We start from the raw sequence: 20015 nt of genomic DNA on the forward strand, positions 1-20015 counted from the left end.
GAAAGAATTTAAATAGAGGATTCAGATGGTCCACAGGTGAACATGCAACAGGCATATTGAACGGCTCATCAGAATTACAAACAGCTGCTTGCCTCTACGGAGGAGTGACCAGTGACTCTCGCTCACATCTTCACATGTGACTGCTTTGTCATGGTGAGAAGAGAGTAGTGTAGAGAGGTATAGACGTTCCTACTGTAGCTGCTCATAAGCAACAACCAGATGAAGCAGGAAGAGTCACTCACACCTCTTTGGCTTGCACGCACAGGAAACACCACCACAACATTTTTTTTTTATTGGGGCTGTTGTTGTTGTTGTTGTTATTATTTGTACTGTGCGAGTGAGTGAGTGAGTGTGAGTGAGTGAGTGAGAACGTGAACCCTGGACAATTGGCGCCTTCTTGGCAGCCTCAAGGGCTGGTGTGTGAACATGTATGTGTGCATGTGTATGAATGAAAGCATGGTTGCAACAGCATAGGTGTAGTGCTATATAAATACATTTGGATTACATTTTTTTATTTTGATAACATGACAGCCAGGTATGGGTGAGAACCTTCATAGGCAACATGAATAAGAATCATCATCATGATCATCATTGTAACTATAATAATAATAATGCTTTATTTATGCAAATTCATCAGAAGGACTAACAAGAAATGAAAAAGGAACCCAAAACAACAGTTTTGTTTTTGGAGCATTTGGGTCAAACTTAAAGTCGAGTTGTAGGTCACTGCCAAGTGTTCTATCGTGGAAACTTTGCAAAGAAGTCTCCCTTGGGGTGTGGTTGTCAGTCAAGTTGAGTTGTACCAAATCAGAATGAAAACCTAGTTGTTAATGAAGGCTTTTTTTTGCGCTCAAGTTACACAACAGCCAGTACACCAAACTCGGCAGTACAGCCAATGTATAAGTCTCGTATACGAATCCACTGCAAACAGTCACCTTGTACCAATAGAGTTGCAACCCAAGAAATTGTGTCTTAATAGTCCTCTCCAAAGCAATTCTGACTGGAACCTCGAGCTCCCTTCTGTTATTATCTCTGACACCTTTCCCTCTGTCAGAATAATTTCACTTAGCCAATCAAAAAATTGTTGCTATCCTTCTTTATTATCCTTCAACCAATCAGCATTTCTCTTGTGACATCACTCCACCCCTTGAAGGTGACTTTCTTTCTTGCTTGGTTTCACAAGCGCTTGGCCAAGTCTCCCTGGCCAAAGAGACACTTCTGGCTAAGTAAGGATAAATGAAATGAAATTAAATATTGACCATCATTCCTATTCTGGGTTTTATGCACTCAGGGTATATGATGCCTATTAGCAGTGGATCCCATTACACCATGCAGCATAGGCCTTATCATGCAGATGAAATAGCAGATGATCCTATTCACTATTTGTTGAAAACTAACTACATTGAAATAGCACTCCTATCATGTTGCAGAGTCTTAAGTTACAGATTAACCCATTGTGTCCTGGAGACACATATATGCTGCATTCAGCTTCTTCAGACTTGAGCTGTTTTATTTAAAATGTGGGTAAGTTAGAGCTGAATGAATACATTCTAAGGCAAAATGAGGGTCCTAGCTTTTAAATGCAACTCATTTCATGTTTGTATGTGCTTCGGAGGCTGAGATATTTAGGATTTAATAGGTAGAGGGCACCCTTTCCCAAAAAGGACTTAGGACAAAATGGGTTAAGACATGGCCATTACCAATTTTTGGACAATTAAGTTATGACATGGGTTAACAATGCTCTTAACATACATTATATTTTCCATACATTTCATGTTCTCAAGCTCTTACTTTCCCTTTGGGTTTACTTTTGATTGCGTAGTCCCAATTCCAACTAAACTCGGGCTTGCATGATGTGTGTATGTGCATGTCAGCCAGCCAAGAATCCAGTATACAGACTAGGGTTTTTATTTATATGTGCCCCTGCAGGGTTTACGATAACATAACATAACATCCCCTCGGGTTCTCCTTCACATCGCCTGCATCGTGAAGTCTGACAAAGGAGATGGTGTGTGTGTGTGTGTGTGCGTGTGTGTGTGTGTGTGTGTGTGTGTGTGTGTGTGTGTGTGTGTGTGTGTGTGTGTGTGTGTTTGCATTACTAACAATTCTACACAATTCTGCATCAATAATTTTGCATTTCATGTTTCGTTCCAACTTATCAACGATTTTCTAATTTCATTTTCTAACTTAATGATTTTGCATGTCTAATTTAATTTTCTAACTTAATGATTTTGCATGTCTAACTTCATTTTCTAACTTAACAACAATTTTGCATGTCTGTTTCAACAAACAGTATTCCTGTTAGTGTTCTGTGTTCCTATATTGACAAGACCATTGGTACGACACTTCATTCTGACTGGCATTTGGCATTAACCCATTTTGTCCTAAGCCCTTTTGAGAAAGGGTGTCCTCTGCCTATTAAATCTTCAATATCTCAGCCTCCGAAGCACATACAAACACAAAATGAGTTACATCTAAACGCCAAGACCTCCTCTTACATTATAATGTGTTCATTCAGCTCTAACATACCCACATATTTAATAAAACAGCTAAAATCTCAAAATCCTGAATGCAGCGTATATGTCTTTCCAGGACACAATGGGTTAAGGGCTAATGGTTAAAGGAATTAATCCGGGACTGCATGTTTCCCCCTTGTTTTCTGACCACTCAATAATCCAACAATTTCCCGTACATCTCCTATTTGCCTATTTGCTGGTTCACTGATCAGTTTAAACAGTTGAATGGGCATTGCTGGGTTTTCCACCTGCTACTAGGCGTTGCTTTCTTTCATTGTAACCATGTAACCTAGCTCCCTGCTTCAGCTTCATGCTGCCAGAAATTCAAGGCCACATATTCAGTTCCACAGATCAGCGATATTGATAGCAATAGGGTGAATGGACTGGATATGTGACTGGATTTCACCACCTGTTCTCAAAGTCATATCTATTCGGGGCAGCGTTTCCCAAAAAAACCTTAAGTAGTAGGCCCACTTAAGCCTAAGTAGTACTTAAAGGGGTATGCCACTATTTTGGGACTTAATACAGTTAAAATCGTTGGCTGGGGTTTATAAAGGTGGTAAAGTGTCTTATTTTTCATGCTATGCGTTTTCTTGTTAAAAGAGGGAGTATGTAGCTAAGCTAGTGAAAGTCAATGGATCACTGTAGCATGTAGCATGCTACATGGATGCATTGACTTTCACTAGCTTAGCGACATGCTCCCTCTTTTAACTTGTCTTAAAGCAAGACAACGGCTTACCCCTTTAAGTATGAGGGGCCACATAGGCAATATCAGAGTATATGTCACACATCCGTATTAAAGTTTATACATACACTATTTTACCTAGCACATGTGCTTTGCACAAACATTTTAATTATTTGTGCGAGAAACAAATCCTTTATGTGGGCCTATAAAATGATTGTATGCATAAACTTTCAGTGGTGTGATATATTTTCTCTTCGGAGCGGAACACCCTTCCGCCTTGGGCGTTGGGGGGGTGTTATTCGCCCCGTCGGGAAAACCTTTTCCTATAGTCACGTGTGGACAATACATTATCCCGCTTATTATACGGCTTTTACCAACATTAGAAAGCATAAATAGTTAACCAGTAGTTTAAAATGACATGTTTATTGCCATTTTATAGCGTGCGCAAAGAAAGATAGTTCGTGGAACGCTCATAATTTTAAAAGGCTACCAAGCAACAGAGTTTGGCTACTTTCTAACTTGTTACAGCCACGTTGCGCTTCAAACTGTTTGCAGGCTGCCTCGTTCACTGCGCGATATGAACTTGGGTTCATAACAGGATCATTTCTATCTAATCGGCAGTATTCCAGAAAAAAAAGCATAGCAACCCAAGCACTGCTGTGCGCCCTGACCATTATCGATCCTGCTACAGGCAGAGCACTGTGCGCCGGATGGTTGGCTGGAGGCGGCAACTTCTAGCCTACAGTAGGCTACACCCTTAAGGAAACCGTCAACGAACTCCTCACTTGTAAAAAAAGAAAAGAAAAAGAAATAAAAAATACTAGTGTTAAAAGATGTCACGACAGCGGCCGGTGGACAGTGACAGTTTGCTTTCTTGGAACGGCAACACTCGGACATGAGATGTTGCTGATGAATCTTGATGGGCTACCACTCGGCCTTTTTTGTTATTATTAACTTCCTCAGAATGACACAACTGTTAAAATTAATCGCTGATTGAGATCTCTAGTGTTGTTGTGATTCGTCTTAAGACGTTTGAGAAGTGGTTGGTTACCGGAGCATCAGTGGGCCACTAGCAGCGTGCATTAATCGCGCTGCTGCCATAGTCTACTAGCCTGGTCCTGACCATCCCATAATACTACCATTTCATTTCGTATTTATGGTCTGGCATTTGTTTGCTCTGAAGCGATTTTAGGAAGCAGGAAGTTTGCACTCAGTTATGGTTTGAAATTTGTGGACACCTTTCACCCAACCGCTGGCAGTTACTCAACAACAACATAGGGCATGCTCTGGCGCAGATGTGTACGTCATTGTCACAAGCGTCCTCCCCCTTTCGCCCCCACTTGGGGGGCGTATTCGATTATTGGCTGTTTTCTAGGGGGGCGTTGCGATCAAAATTCTACTGCTCCAGGCACTCCACAGAGACGCACGGCCAGACTACAGTAGTGGAGGAGTGGCGGAGGTACATAGGATGGCTCGCGTGAATAATAGTCTACTGCTAAAAATCAGAAGGCAAGACATATCAGTGAAGATATGACCCGATCTCACTGCGGAGTGATCTCTGAAGTGACCAAACTCGTAGCCATTGGCAGCGGGTGTTATTAGGTGGGCATTATAGAAAAGTAGTGACCACCGAACGTTGGGTCCGCCCATTGAAAGTGAATGGGAGCTCTTGCACCATTCTAGAGTGCCGTATAATAATGCCTAGGTGGCCCCTCATAATTAGGTACTACTTAGGCTTAAGTACTACTTAGGAGTTTTTGGGAAACGCAGCCCGGTCTATATGCACTGTTGACAATGTGAATGACATACAATTATCTTTTTTTTCCTTTTTACAATTTTTGTGCATTTAGTTTCAGTGGTTTCATTCACTTTCAGTGACTCTTTCATTTCTCCTAGCATAGACTTTAGTCATCCGTTACAAGGAAGGCAAAACATTATATTGGTGTCTGTACATTTTCTGTATACATTTCTGAGATTCCCTATTTATATCCTATACATATACACACAGTATAACCTTTCCATAATGTAGCCTAATAGAATTCACTTGTATGTTTAATAAATGTTACTTTTCCTGTTACATTAAAAAAAATTTTTAAGCAATTTAAGGCACAGAAATGTATAGCATTTGGGATATGTGAGATTACTGTAGAATGCTGTAGGCCTATTCTTAGGTCCAAAAGAGGGTCCCAGCAGGTGGGAACCACTGTGAATTAATAAACGAAATGCACTCAGAGAGTGCAAACCTCCGCCAAGGAAGCTGAATTTGGTTGTAAGATTTGTGACATGTCGTGGTGTAATCCATGCATGCCTAGGCTATTTATAGGCTAGGCCTGCAGTGTTCAGAGAAGTGAACATTCAATTTTAACCAAATTATGTGTCTCTTTTATTAGCTAAGGCTTATGTCACCTCACCTGGTTAGCTTTGGTAGGCTATTAGTTCACCTGCCAATGTGTGATTGGCAAATATGATTGGTTATGCCATAGGCTATAGGCCCTAATTTGGAAAATATTGTATCCCATCGCTATACTGTAGCCTGGTGTCATTGTTCATTCATTGTGTTGTTATAAACATTTTGATGATTGGAAGCATTATGCCTTTCATCACTTGTTTTGCCACAATATTAAATAACGCAGCCTATAGTGAATGATATTACTACGGGGGCACCTTGGCCTTTGAGAACGATTTGGTATCACTGTCAAACACAAGCTTTGATTAACCTTAAATGTAGTGAACTGGATACCGTTCCCTCCTTGGCGCTGTCTGTTCATCATTGGTAGCCAACACTGTTCACCGTTATAGGCTATTTTTTCCCTCCCTCGTCCTCCGTGGGCTACAAACTTCAACAGGTGAGAGAAAGCTGATTTGGTTGACATGGAAAACACTCGGAGAACAATTAACTCCGCGAAAGCTGTGACGATCATGCATGCGCTGTGCATTCTGTTTGGCTTTGTGGCTTCATGTGGAGAACTGCCTCCTTGGCGCTGTCTGTTCACTGTTAAACACTGTTTGCCGTTATTAATATCTCCAACCTTCGTAAACTTAAGGGAAAAACTCGGAGAGCAATTAGCTCCGCGAACGCTGATTTGGTTGACAGGGCAAACACTCGGAACAATAAACTCTGCGACGATATGTGTGCCATATTGTCGGCATATCGGCTATTATATATCATTTGGTGTGCTATTGGCTACGCAGCCATGTAGGCACAGCAAATCCGCGCGTAATACATTCTGGCTGTGTGGTCACTGTCCCCAAAGACGCGACCTGTCATTGCTCAATTCACCTCGGCCACCTTGTGGCAGGCCACGAAATAGCAGCGAACGAACAGAGCGACAGACGGACAGACATGATAACACAGAAATCGGGCGATCACATAACCTCCTGGCGGAGCGCAAGGGCGTAACAATGTTGTTGACATTGGTGGGGACATAATGTGTCCGTACCTTGCGTTTAGCGGGGGTCTGCATTTTTTAGACGCAATTTCCAGCATTTTAACCAATTCTGGGGTGGATAGTGACAAAACCCTTTTGATTCACAGGGGACAAGATTGGTAAGCAAATCATTAAAGTGTCTGGCATGTGTAAGATGTTTTGTTATTAAGTGTTTCTGAAAAATCAGGATCTGTGTAAGTAAAGCAGGTAATATGAGTTTGGGTGCTGCAGTCTTAGGGCATTTTGATTGATTTAAATTTTGTATAAATGAACTGATGAAGTTTTAAGCGCACACTGCATAGATGAGTACCATTAGAGTTAGGCTACCCAGTTAGCCTACCAGTGAGAATTTATCAGCTCTGTAGGCTTACATTTCCCACAAAAGTAAAACGCCAATAGTCAAAATATTAAGGTCCAGCAATTGTTTTATTAATTCTTGTTCAGGTTATTCACAGTGAGAAATAACTTACATGTAGAAATCAATTGTAAAAATGAATGAACTATAAAATAGAATACTGTTTACATTCACAAACAAAGAGAAAAAGGTTATCGGCCACTAAAGCTCAGTAAGAAGAATATGAAACCCTACAAAAGAAATCTATTTTGTAGCTTTTAGCCTAAGCCTAGGCTATTTGAGCCTGACCTGAGCTAGGCTATTTGCCCAAATCTTGCATGAACGAGCCAAATGCATGGCGCCGCCGGTCATTGACAGAACTGCTGGCATATTTATTTTAAATTAATACCATCCAACCTGTCCTGGTGGATATGGCAGACGAGACGGCAGCATGGTTCAATCGTGCTTGTATCATCGTTGTCCTGAGCCATGTTTTGAGCCTTCTCAGAGCACTGAAACTTCGCTCAGCCTCTGTTGATGACACAGGCATAACCAATAAAAGCCTCCACAGTGTGTGAAGCGACATTTCACTGAGGGGGGACGTGACCGAATAGGTTTTTACAAGACTGTTCTGTGAAATACTCCGCTGACTTGGTGAAATAGCCTCTTATGTCCTTCAGTTTCCTTTTCCTGCCCGAGGCAGACATGATGACTCGGCGTATACCAGTACACCGAAAGTAGACCGTCCGTTGGCAGCTGTTTTCCCGTTATTCTGTTGCTGAAATATTTATGTTATTCTCGTCAGCTGTTATTCTGCTGTCATCGCGCGCTTAGCTACCAACCTAGCAACGATAACTATTGCAGAAAGATGAGCCAATCACAGATACAATCCCAGGAAAAAGTTTGTACACCCTTTGAATTTTCTTACATTTCTGTCAAAATTGATCATAAAACATGGTCTGATCTTCCCGGAAATCTCAAGAAGGAACAATCAGAGTCTGCTTTAATTAATTCCACCCAAACATTTATATGTTATCATATTTTTATTGGTCATAAGGCCATAACATTCACAGGTGAGCAGGGCATAAGTAAGTACACCCTTGCATTAAGTAGGTTTTAACCCTCAGTTAGTTGCAATATCATCAACCAGACTTGTCCTGTAGTTGCAGAACAGATTAACAAAACAATCTGTTTGTATCTTGTCTCCCTCTTCTTTAGAGAACTGCCTCTCGTCAGCAAGGTTTGTGGGATGTCTGGAGTGCATAGCTTTCTTGACTTCATGCCATATAATCTCAATTGTTTTTTGTCAGGGCTTTGACTGGGCTATTTCAGAATCTGTATTTCATTATTATGAAGCCATTCTAAAGTCGATTTGCTTCTAAAGTATGGGTTGTTGTCACATTTCAGGACCCATACTCGTGTGTGCATCAACTGTGTGACAGACTTCCTCACGTTTTCTTTCTGTAAAATATCACAATAAACTTGAGTTCATTGTTCCACTGATAATAGCAAACTGTCAAGGGCCTGAGGCAGCAAGGTAACCGCATATAATGATGCTCCCGCCACCATACTCAGAAGAGGAGATGTAACCAAGAATAGCTAAAAATGGGATTCATTCTGCCAATCTAGAATTAATGGGGTTTCTGTCCAAAAAAATATTGCTGCACCTTTGAGGTTTGCGAAAAAGCATTTATATGCTTCATAGAATTACTGCAAAATATTCTGTTGACCAACGTTGAAACCAAAGTTGAATTGTTCAGGGGAACACACAATGTCATGTTTGGAGGAGAACTGGAGAACCACACCTTCACCAAAACATCATCTCCACCTTTGAGTATGGTGGCGGGAGCATCATTATATGTGGCTATTGCTTACTCAGGCCCTTTTCAGTTTGCTATTATCAGTGGAACAATGAACTTAGAAGTTATTGTGATATTTTACAGAAAAAAACGTGAGGAAGTCTGTCACACAGTTGATGCACACAAGAGTATGGGCCCTGAAATGTGACAACAACCCATACTTTAGAAGCAAATCGACTTTAGAATGGCTTCATAATAATGAAACACACATTCTGGAATAGCCCAGTCAAAGCCCTGATAAAAAACAATTGAGATTATATGGCATGAAGTCAAGAAAGCTATGCACTCCAGACATCCCACAAACCTTGCTGACGAGAGGCAGTTTTCTAAAGAAGAGGGAGACCAGATACATCCAGATTGTTTTGTTAATCTCATCTACAACTAGAGGAAACATCTGGTTGAATTTATTGCGACTAACTTAGGGTTAAAACCTATTGAATGCAAGGGTGTACTTACTTATGCCTTGCTGTCCTGTGAATATTTACATCTTATGGCCAATGAAAATATGAAAACTTGTAAATGTTTGGGTTGAATTAGTTAAAGCAGACTCTGGTTGTTCCTTCTTGTGATTTTCGGGAAGATCAGACCATGTTTTATGACCAATTTTGACAGAAAGGTAAGAAATGTCAAAGGGTGTACAAACTTTTTCCTGGGACTGTAGCAAGGCTGTCCCCACCAATGACACGCCGTCTTTGGCAGAAGGTACTGATGAGGGTAAAGTTAACAATTTCCCGACTGCCGTGCAATTACCCCTTCAAAATTGGTATGGACATTTTCAACGTATCCAAATATTGGTATGGACACGTCCATAGTGTCCATACGCAATTTTACGCCCGTGGGCGGAGGTAATAATATGCATAACTGATAGCAGACAAGTTTTACCAAATCACACTCTTTATATTATACAAAGCATAGAGACAGTTGCATACTGTATATGGACAACCTGATGACACCCTTTGAACCATTAACCCACTAAGACCCGACCCTGTTATAAATTAGCTGTTACCAGAATGGCAGTGACCAAGTCATAATGTATTACTAAAGCGCCTGTGTACTGTCATAGCGGTGTAGGACTATGATAGTAACGTTTTTTCAGTGACTATTGCAGCGTCTCACTGGTGGAGGGCCCACAGCTTATAGGTCAAATCACCATCAAAGAGATATGAAGGATTGATAGGTCAGAACCAAGGAGTGAAAAGGGCAGTCCCCACCCGGAGCCTCTGTATCAGCACCTGTTTAATTAGCCCAAATAGGATATACTCCATTCTTAAATTATGGTCAGACTTAGCTCCAGTTGTGACTGTTGATAAGGTCTACAAAAGATTCCAAGGCACACTGCTGGTGAAGTTAAAAAGCCTTTAATTAAACGGGCTGACGCGTTGCGACTACTGTCTTCTTCAGAGCCTAAACACCGACTAATTCCCAAGTCCCTAACAGGGAGAAGGCTCAGGTAATCAAGTAGGACTAAGTGGCAGGTGCAGACTCCACCTATCAGTCAGTTAGAGGTGCACCATGTCACACATAAAAACATCACACACAAGTTAAAAACAATTATACTTCTTATGAGGACTAAAGTAATCACTTCATAAGGGCTACAAAGAACAGTTCATCTCAAAGTATTCAGTTAAGCATAGAAGATAAATTAAGCTTTACATATAGGATATACTCCATGATGACATCTCCTTGAGTCTTGAAGGTGGTTTTTTACAGTAGTAGCCTTGGTTACACAATCAACCAAAGTGGTTTCTTGAGTCATTTACAGATTTTGCCTCTCTGTATGTCTGAGTGGGCCTACATGACTCACCTTGTTTAGAAAATGAAAGAAATTGTAGATAACACCCTGGGCCTATAAAGGATGCAACTGATGTCCAGGGTGAGTACTTGTCATATGCCCTTCAAGAGCAGGCTACTCTTAATCAATTGACTGGTGTGAGAGTGGAGTAAAATGCTTCCTAGACTGACCGGGCATTTGGTGCGTTATGGTAGGACTATTTTGTGTTACCTGGTCCTGCTTGTAGCCGCACACCGTCAGCTCTCAGCGGTGGACGCTGTGGAGAACGGGATGACAAAGTGTGAATGCCTGAAGAAGATGCAGGAACACTCCGCGCCATGCAGAACACAAGTTAAAGTGAGTACAGTTGAATGGCATAGCCTATTGCATGTTGCCTTTTCAGCTTTCATGTTTAAATTGTCTAGATTGTCATTATTTAAACGTGTCTTTTCATGTCCTCTATGTTTTCCCAGCGTTTCTTTCGAGATATGCCGAGCCAAAATCGAACCCCCCACGAAGTAAATGTGACATGCATATTCGAATATGGCCTGAGTGAGACAGTTCATCACACGACGCCAATTCAACAGAATTCAACAAACCAAAATACCAAAATATCAAACCAAACCCAAATTCAGCTGTGCATCGGCCATTTGATAGGCCTAGAGGTGCGAATTTCATTTTTATTACCTTCTCTTTCATTTATATAAATGGCCCATGTGACACACAACAACACACAAACGATATGCAAATGTATTTATTTATTTGTATGTTTTACAGGGAAAGTGCATGGGACAATTAAGGAGGAGGCCCAGACGCATCAGCCGAAACGTGGATCGATTTTGGTTTTGCCAGAGAGATTTTTTTTCAAAAGAGTTATCCTGTGGATCGTAAAGCACGGAGGCTTCAAGATGCTCTACTGCTCTATACTCTACTGCTCTACATGATGATACATGATGGACATGTATGCATGTATCGCCAACGCACAAGAATGCAAACAAGCGTCAATATTATTGTTATTAATGTTATTATTATTATTATTATTATTATTATTATTGTTATTATTATTGTTGTTGTTGTTGTTATAGACTGTTGTTGTTGTTGTTGTTGTTGTTGTTGTTGTTATTATTATTATTATTATTATTCCTGATTTTATTATTTATTTGATATACTCTTTTTTATAAGCTTCGGAGGGGTAGGGTGTTGGAGCGCGCGCGCCTGTGTGTGTGTGCGTGTGTGTGTGTGTTTGGGGGGGGGGCGTCTGTTACAGTCTCTTTATGCATCAACTCTACTTCTGTTTATATGTTTGCCATTTGTCAATTGATTTTTAATTAAAAATAAACATAGTAGGTATGTCTGAAGATGTTGTCTTTTTCATTATTTTATTTTTTTTACACCACCAACACATAGGCTAGGTCGAGGCTCTGCATTGTCTATTTTGAGAATGTTACGGCTATCTAATTCTAATCACTTACCATTTCGTTAGATTGGTATTATAATAGTTTACCTAGGCCTATTTGGACTTTTGTTAGGACTAGGCTACCTTTATCGCTGTGCTATTACAACACGTGGGCCTATTTGCAGTCAGAGGTAATACTTTTTCCCCACGTCACATATTTGATTTGATATTTTAAAATATATTTTGCGTCTGACAATCTTCCTAACCTATACTGGAACCATAGTTAACATCGTTATACTGTCTACCCGGACATAATACGTAGTAACACCAAAAAAGTGTACACACGCACACAGCAGCCGTCAGTGGCGAGGGAAGGGGACGCAATAGTTTTCTCCATGTGTGTCAACAAGTAATACATTGACTGAAACTGGTTTTCTTCTCACTGAAGACCTATCCATCTATCAGCACCATGTCGACTGGTGGGAAGAAAGCAAGTATGATATTTTCCGGATTTAGGGCTCTTGGACTATATTCTAATCATCTCTCACACGTGGTTCGCTTTCACAAGAAACACCGGGAGTTCTATGTGGTTACAGCCGTGGGGAAATGTTTTCATACATACAACGTAAGTAGGACATATTTATGTGTGTCAGATGAATGAGAAAACGCAATTAAATGAAGTTCAGTGAGTGCAAGAACCGTCACAGTTACCCATAGACTAGTTATCTATCAGTTAGCTTGTTGCGGACACATTTCGGTGCCAGGTTAATTGTTTCTACTTCTATCACATCCACATGGAGCATTGTAACCCAAGTTAACCTAGAACTACTTCATAGATATGAGGAGCCTGCTGCGGCAAAACGTTTAATAACAAGTGTTGTTGTTGGTAATGATACCAGATGTCATACCACCAGGTTCTGTGGCCCAAAGCTAAACTGACATATTTCAAACTTCTTCCAGGTGAAGAAACTTGGCATAGTTGCAGTCAGTAAGTATATCCTTTTATGTTATTCAGTATGTCTTGCTGTAATTGCCATGTGTTTGTGAATGCTAGCCTATACGCACTCATTTTGTGTAAGCTTACCTGCAGTGTTGTGCACGGTTGTGTCTTGTGCAGGCAATGCTCTTCCTGATGACATCTCTTGCCTGGCCGCTGACCGGATGCTGGTGTTTGCTGCGCATGGGAAAACAGTGGTGGCTTTCGCCAGAAACAAGGAGGTGACACATTCATATTACCAGACATCACACTACTATAATCACACAAAATGATTTGCATACGGAGCAGTTTCTGTCTGATGCCATTGCGTAAGGGCACTCCCGTCATGTCATGGTGGATGATGTGATGAGACCAATTGCTTCCATGGTGGCCAACTCAACTCCCCAACTTTGCATTATGGTCGACCAAAAAAAACGACAAGCAATAAAAATCTCAGTTTGAGGGAAAAGGTTGTTGACAAATAGCCAATCTTAATTTCCTTCGGTCTTAATAAAATATATCTGCTCTACTCTGTTTAAGTTTGTTGTCATTGAGAAGTGTTGTTGTTATGACATCTTGACAGGTTGTACACACATATTCAGGCCACAGAGGGGACGTTCACCTGCTGTTGCCCTTTGGTGACCACCTCATCTCTGTGGACCGGGAGAATGCAGTCATCGTTTGGGACGTAGAGGCGGAAGGCAAGTGGCAGACAGTGTTGCCCCCGGTGGTTAATTAAAGTGCAGTAAATGCTTCAGTATATGCTGTGATTGTAAATCTTCAAATTGCTGACGTGCAGCGAAAGTTCACCACAAACGCACACCCAGTCAGGCCCCAGACACTGGGGGCAGGGTTGCAGACCAGTTGATTAAAAACAAACGTAAAAAAACGGGATAGGTGGACTTGCCCCAGAAATGCTATGTATACATTTTCCCCAGTATCCTCCATTCCATTTTCGCCATATCCTCCAAAGAGACGTGCAATTGCAATCACAAACACACACCTGAGCATTCACACAGGACTTAAATGATCACTGGCTGTCTGTGTTTCGCTGAATCACACAATAGGTAATTTGCGACAGAATTATTACTTCACAAATTACAGACATGGCACTTTCGCCTGGGACTACAAACTCAGACATTCTCCGTAATTATTCCAAATTACCTGTGGTCCATAGATAATATTAATGGCGTACGAATCAGGCTCAAGAAAACAATAACAAAGTCCAGGGCACCACGACTCAGGATAAGGAAGGGGTTGTCTCCTGTAATATCATCAGGGCTCTAAAATAACACCAGCCAACTGGCCAAATCCTGATTACATTTCAGTTTGACTGGTAGAAAAGACTAATTTACTAGCTATTGACCCATTAGTGAGTTTGTGTTTGGCTGGTAAGATTAGCATCTGCTAGCCATTTTGGCTGGTGATGAAAAAAGTTAATTTAGAGCCCTGAATATCATGATTATAAAGCAGTAACAGGAGAATGGGTGTCGCAGTTGTCTTCATTGCATCCTAAACCCATTGCTAATCTGTTTTTTATATCTGTTTATATCTGTTTTCCGTTTGAATTGTTAATAACAGAGGAGTATCTGCAGATCAGCTTTGACAAGGTGTCCTTTGAAGTGTCTGCGTTGATGCATCCCAGCACCTACCTGAACAAAATACTGCTGGGTAGCCGACAAGGTGGACTGCAGCTCTGGAACATCAAGTCAAAGTAAGCTGAGGTCTTCCTACCAGATGCCTTCTCCATGTGCTTTTGTAACAGATAATTAATTTCCAACTAGCAGAGTTTGGCGGTAGAATGTTAGAAAACGTCCCTCCCGAAGCCTCATGCAGACACATTGGTGCTTAGTGGTATCATAGTGTGCCTCACACACCGAACTGCAGCGTGAACTGGAAGGTCACAAGTTCAAGCCCCTAATTACACTTTGTTTCATCCCAGCCTTACCAATAAGAAGAGTCTGTGTCCCATGACTGATAGGTCCTTGAACAAGGCACCTAACTCCACTTTGCTCCAGGGACTGTAACTAATGTGCCGTAATTTGTACATGTATCAGCTACATTCTTTGTAATATGGGAGGGGGAACTGGAGAAGTAGGCTATAGGAGTGCACAAGGACACCGATATGCTGTGTGTCTGCCAATATCCCAATTCCCCCCTGGCCTACAGCCAACTATCAACCATCAGCCATCAGTGCAGTTGAATGTACTCCACGTTTGAATCTTCACTCTTTTTGTCCCCAGTAAGCTTCTGTATACATTCCCTGGATGGGCCTCGGCTGTGACTGCACTTCAGCAGGTAAGTTGTTCAGCAGGTACAATAAATAAAGCACAAAACTTGGAGTGCTGTCCTGTTCTCTTTATTTTGTATATTCTTGAGGAATGAGCACCCAGTTTTTAAACTTAAGTTGAGTTGAACGCGTTACACCCCTTAGTTTGATAATCATATACAGGTATTGGAATGACCGCCACGGAACAGCATAAAATGTAACAAAAGAAAAATATGTACAACTTCAATAAAATGTACATTATGTATGGAATAGCGTCCGACGAGGTGTCCCGATATCAAGGGAAATAATGGACGAGGTGGAGCGTTCTAACAGCCCGACGGCGCAGCCGAAGGGCTGTTCGCTTCGCCAAGTGAGAAAGTAGATTAACCACTGCGCTTGGTACGTTGCTATGGGCACCACTTCCTAATCTAGTGAGACGCGCCTCTATCGGAGGCATGTAAGGACGCGCGCAGAACATTTGGGTCGCTTGACAACCAAATGCCATAGAATTGACGACTGGGTTTTTGACTTGACAACCAGATGCGATAGAATTAGTAACGGGGTCTTGACTAGACAACCAGATGCGATAGAACTAACGACGCGGTCTTGACTAGACAACCAGATGCGATAGAATTAGTAACGGCACTTCACCAGAAAGTTAGAAAAGAAGTAATTTAGACATCATAGGTGTCCTGCTACCGGGGAATAAAGGACACCTGGTCAGCCAATCAGAAGACGTTCCGTCTGCTCACCGGATGATAATGATGAAATAAAACAAATAGTATGTATCCATTGAACCAGTACAATCTACAAGGAGTTTGTTTGAGATCGAATATTGTCTATGGCATTCTCTAATAATTAATTATTGTAATTAAGCAATAAAAGTTTGTTTGAGCTTGAATAGTTTACAACTTAAAGAAACTATATTGCCTGATGAAGGTCTTGTACCGAAACGTCGTTTATTAAAGAAAGAACAGCGAAATGGTCGGTGTGCGGGAGTTTCTTTAAGTTGTTGCTGAGTGACCCATGGTGCCATCACCTGCCAGCTGAGGTGTGCGAAAAAAGTCGAAGTTTAACGTAGTGAGCTTGAATAGTGCCTGTGCTCCCCAGACGCCTGCGGTGGACGTGGTGGGGGTGGGCTTGGCGTCTGGCCAGGTGGTCATCCACAACATCAAGTTTGACGAGACGCTGATGAAGTTTCAGCAGGACTGGGGACCAATCACAGCCATCAGCTTCAGGACAGGTATGCCACTCTGGTGTTCTTTTGGGTGTGGGTGTGGGTTTGGGGACGGATGTTTGTTTTGTGTGTGTATGATTTATTTACATTTTCTTCTTGCATCAGTTAGAGTATTACTTCTATCATAGACAGTCTATTGGGAAATAGACAAATAGAAATAAGAAAATCTTTGCTTCTACAGTACTTGAAGTTTAAACCAAAGAAGGTAACCAAGATAAATGACACTACATGTCACCGATGCATCAAGTCAAGTCTGGTCTTCTCTATGGGTGTGCCTTTCCCCTGCTAGATGGGCACCCCATCATGGCTGCCGGCAGTCCCGTCGGCCATGTCGGCCTGTGGGATTTGGAGGAGAAGAAGCTGATTGGTCAGATGAGGGACGCCCACGACACGGCCATCGCCGGCCTCACCTTCCTCCTCAGCGAACCACTCCTCATCACCAACGGAGCCGACAACGCCATCAGGGTAGGTGTCCAACACGGGCCAGTGTCACATTGACAATGCCATCCCACACCCTAACCCTAACCCTAGGTGTCTCAATGTGAACCATCAACACCATCAGGGCAGGTCTCTTCATGTGAAACATTGACAACGTCATCACGGTAGATGTCGTAATGTGAAACTCTGACAACACCATCAGGGTAGTTGTCTCAATGTGTAATAAGGACAACGTCATCAGGGTAGGTTTCACATGGACGTTATCAGGTTAGGTTTCGCATCGACAACGCCACGAGGATAGGTGTCTGAATTTGAAACACTGACTACGTCATTACGGTAGATGTCATAATGTGAAACATTGACCATGCCATCAGGGTAGGTTCTTAATGTGAAACATTAGAGTCGTGGGCGTGTCATGGGCGTCCCTCATCTGACCAATCAGCTTCTTCTCCTCCAAATCATCAGTGTAGGTGTGACAATATTGAAGACCATTTGTCAAATCAAGTGTAATTTATTGTCAAATTCTTCTGTATAACTGACATCAGACAGAGAATGTGAAATTGTGTTACACCAGGCATCAGATGTGAAATTTAAACAATACAGTTGCAACATCATCAGGGTAGATATCCATCATTGGCAACACCATCAGGAAAGGAGGACCATTGAGATGTCCAACATTGAGGATGTTAAGAAATTCTCTGCATTTATACATGTATTATTGAAAATATAAAATGTGATAAAAGTATAACTTGTAGTTAGGACTTTTGCTTTCTGTGTTTCTAGTTAAACTCTGTTTGGTTAAACCCTGTGAGAACTTTGTCCATGTGTGAGATTTTGAGAGGACCATTGGCAAAGCCATCAGGGTTGATGCCCATGGATTTTCAGCTGAAAACCCCCCTTACAACAATCGGTGGAACGTTACCCCCCAGGACCATCGCAAGCGATTGTCGGGAAAGATTTCTTCGTCGTGTGCGACGTTCTAAGATAGAACTTTTGCAGCTCAAAGAGTCGCCGATCGCAAATCGTAGAAATCAAACAGTGTTTGATATTTGCGACTGGAAATAGAACGTCGGGCATTGTCTCTGTGTTTGCGATCGGGGATAAGATTGACAGTTGCGATTCTCTTCATGTGTGAGCCGCATCCCGACGTCAAACTCGGGCACAAAATCAGGAGTCGTGTAGTTTGAGCCAGGCTTGACAAGGCCACCAGGCTACTGTAGTAGGTGTCCAAAGCACACCATTGGCAATGGCATCAGGCTAGCTGACCGATGAGGACCACTCGCAATGGCAGTTACAAGCTAATACATGCACACTAACCAGGGGGTCAGGATAAACTTGGTTCCATTGTGTTTTTACGTCACTACCGCAAGAAAAAGACTTGAACACAACAGCCTTGTTGGTAATTTCCACTTCTAGAGTGGAAAACTTTTGCATGGTGCGTGATTGAACCTTTGTGACTGTCCAAGCGGTTCTTTTCCACTGGTCCTGTGACACATGGTCAATGGAATGAATATAATATGGTGACTCAAATGGGTGAGCTACAATCTTCAGGATTTCACTACATATAGGTCATTGAAATGAGTGGTTTGATTGTGACTTCGTTCTATATTATACGTAGCTATTTGATAGATAAGGGCTCTTAGATAAGGGCACTTGTGAAAAGGGCAGTGAGTGATTCTGATCAAAATCAAGCTTGTTGTAATGTAGGAGTTTTGTTGTCTCGATAGCCACGCTAGTAATAATTTATAGCACTATTAGACTGTAGTCTTATGCTGACTTTCAGGGATTTTTAATTATATATGTTTTGGATACAATGTATTGGTTATAAGGATTTTGACATTTGTGATGTTTGATTTACAGGTGTGGATCTTTGACACCCCGGGGGCTGAGGGTCGCCTGCTGCGCTGTCGCCTAGGACACAGTGCCCCACCCACCAAAATACTTCACCATGGCAACAATGGACAGACCATTCTCAGCGCAGGTACAGTACGGCGATAAAGTTTGACCACTAACTTCATTCCTGTGCATTCGTCAGTCATTAATTACTTTATTAGTTAATTGTCCCCGTTTAATCAGCATTTTTCTTTGTCATCCTTGTGGTATGTTTTATAAATGGAATCACATTTGGTCACATTCTATAATTTTGTACATGCATAGGCAAGTAGGAAAAAATAAAACGCAGACAAAACAAACTCCTCTGTACAAAGGTTGTAGGCTGTTGCAATAATAATTGTTATTATTGCTGTTGTTATTATGTAATATGAGTTATGCTTGTGTGCATGCTCTCCCTTCTAGGTCAAGATGGCACTCTGCAGTCTTTCTCCGTTGTCCACGAGCGGTTCAACAAGAGTTTGGGCCATGGTAAATAATATCTGTGTGGTATCGATAAGCATTACAACCAATGATTATTTCAATAACCGGAAAACCGAGTGGTTTTAATTGAGTAAGGAGAAGACCTCTCGTAATTTGACTGACATATTTTTGATTTTTGAATGTTTTCCAACAGGCTCTCTAAACAAGAAGAAGGCAAAAAAGAAAGGATTGAAATACGACTTCGCAAAACTACCAGCCATCACAGCATTTGCTGCAGGTATAGCATTTTTGGAACAAGAGAGAAAAAATACGTTGACACTTTGACACTTGTTATGATATATCTGTCATACTTCAAGATGGCTCTAGTGGAGGGCCGTTGTTTTTAGTGTCATGTTCCACAGTCAGCACATATGTGCCGTGTCTCAAATGGTACAATTGTGTCCGCGCACTGACGGTTAGTGCATACTGCATAGTACACACTGTGCGCTGATGTCTTTAGTGTATAGTGTTGTGGAAAGTTTGGGGACTAGTATGCACTGTGCCCACACTGGAAGTGGCAGGCTAGCATACCATTATCTCTCCATAATATCAGTTGGCTACTGTTTACATTACACAGTGTCTCGTGCTTGTATTTACATTTCCTTCACCCCAAATAGTGACTATCTCGCATACAATACTTGGCTTGACATGAAAAGGTTGGTGCCTCAGAAACATTGCTTATGGAATTAAGAGACAACACTCTTCTACTGAACTGAACACCATGTTTCTCTTGTTATGTTAAAGGACCAGTTCA

General features: G+C 41.6%; 1 protein-coding gene and 1 long non-coding RNA gene across 2 annotated transcripts in view; both read left to right on the forward strand.

Annotated features, from left to right (window-relative positions):
- The first annotated feature begins 10648 nt into the window (after positions 1-10648).
- On the forward strand, positions 10649-11491 carry LOC134458888 (uncharacterized). The gene is made up of 3 exons (XR_010036686.1): positions 10649-10950; positions 11067-11258; positions 11371-11491. It is a non-coding gene; the product is annotated as an uncharacterized LOC134458888 (long non-coding RNA).
- Positions 11492-12337: 846 nt separating this feature from the next.
- Positions 12338-20015, forward strand: part of wdr36 (WD repeat domain 36) — a 34875-nt gene continuing 27197 nt past the window's right edge. Inside the window, exons 1-11 of the mRNA XM_063210299.1 lie at positions 12338-12614; positions 12950-12977; positions 13107-13207; positions 13549-13666; positions 14547-14679; positions 15209-15263; positions 16345-16477; positions 16761-16936; positions 18770-18890; positions 19205-19270; positions 19416-19499. Of these exons, the coding sequence (XP_063066369.1) occupies positions 12459-12614; positions 12950-12977; positions 13107-13207; positions 13549-13666; positions 14547-14679; positions 15209-15263; positions 16345-16477; positions 16761-16936; positions 18770-18890; positions 19205-19270; positions 19416-19499 (1171 nt within the window). The 5' untranslated portion in view covers positions 12338-12458. The remainder of the gene's footprint in view (positions 12615-12949; positions 12978-13106; positions 13208-13548; positions 13667-14546; positions 14680-15208; positions 15264-16344; positions 16478-16760; positions 16937-18769; positions 18891-19204; positions 19271-19415; positions 19500-20015) is intronic.

This window comes from Engraulis encrasicolus, chromosome 11, assembly GCF_034702125.1.
Source record: "Engraulis encrasicolus isolate BLACKSEA-1 chromosome 11, IST_EnEncr_1.0, whole genome shotgun sequence".
Lineage (NCBI taxonomy): Eukaryota > Metazoa > Chordata > Actinopteri > Clupeiformes > Engraulidae > Engraulis > Engraulis encrasicolus.